This window comes from Perkinsus marinus, assembly GCF_000006405.1.
Source record: "Perkinsus marinus ATCC 50983 genomic scaffold scf_1104296970274, whole genome shotgun sequence".
In the NCBI taxonomy this organism is placed as follows: Eukaryota; Perkinsozoa; order Perkinsida; family Perkinsidae; genus Perkinsus; species Perkinsus marinus.
In genome coordinates, this window is record NW_003202530.1 from 1 (window position 1) to 933 (window position 933).

A 933-nucleotide genomic window follows, 5' to 3' on the forward strand; every position below is an offset into this window, starting at 1 on the left:
TCAGTGTCCATCCGTTATGCGGATGCTAGGGTGGAACCGTCCTGTGGCGAGATCCTCGCCAACGTATGGATTGATGGCAAGCCTGCCTACCTTCCTTTCCTCATCGTGGAGAAGCTGGCACAACCACTGATAGGGCGGCGTGGTCTACGACTTCTAGGAGCTACTCTTGACTTTCCCCAAGACACTAAGGAGGAGCGAATAGCTCTTCAGAAGATGTTTGAGAGTAGATCTACTGATGCCATGGCTGCTGATATCGATCTCTCAACTGCTATCATCGACTGTTACTCTACCAATGAGGAGATGTTCGTTGCCGACGACGGTGACCTACAGGCTGTGGAAAGTGGTCTGCAACGACCGTCGTCGAAATCGTCGGCAGCATCTGAAGCAGGAGATGTGCTGGATCGTCGAGTTGATGAGGTGTTGGCTCGAGCATCAGCTGAGCTACACAAGAACGGGAAAGACTATAAGGGTCGAGAGAAGGAACTCCTCCGAACTTTATTCACCAGAGTGAGCGAGTTGGGCGATATAACGATCTCTGATGGGTACGAACTGCGTCTGAGAAGAGAGCGGGAGGCATCTGGCAAGCCAGAATTTTCCTTTGTGGTCAAGTGGACGACGAAAACTTCTTCGTCAGATGGTTCGTCTAAAGTTCCGAGAGGTTGGTGTAGTAACTCTATGATACAGAAGCTCGACGAGGATGAGCGATCTGAGTTCAATCAGCACTGCTCTGTGTATACTGAGAGAGGCTGGTGGGAGAAGGTCGAGGAAGACGAGTCTGAACTTCGTAGGATACGTCGTTCCCATTTAACCGGGACGATCTTTCCAGTGAAGCAGAAGTTGACGAAGTCTACTCGTATCCGGCCCGTAGCGGATATGAGAGGGGCCAATTTTTACTCACCGGCAGTGTCTGCGGTTCAACCAACGGTGTTGAAG

The 933-nt window shown here is 51.1% G+C and overlaps 1 protein-coding gene across 1 annotated transcript; it reads left to right on the forward strand.

Annotated features, from left to right (window-relative positions):
* Nucleotides 1-240: 240 nt before the first annotated feature.
* Pmar_PMAR000174 (hypothetical protein) lies at nucleotides 241-507 on the forward strand (the record flags this gene model as incomplete). The annotated part of the gene is made up of 1 exon (XM_002767650.1): nucleotides 241-507. A coding segment is annotated over one exon (267 nt), but the record flags the coding sequence as incomplete, so codon positions are not given.
* Nucleotides 508-933: the final 426 nt, after the last annotated feature.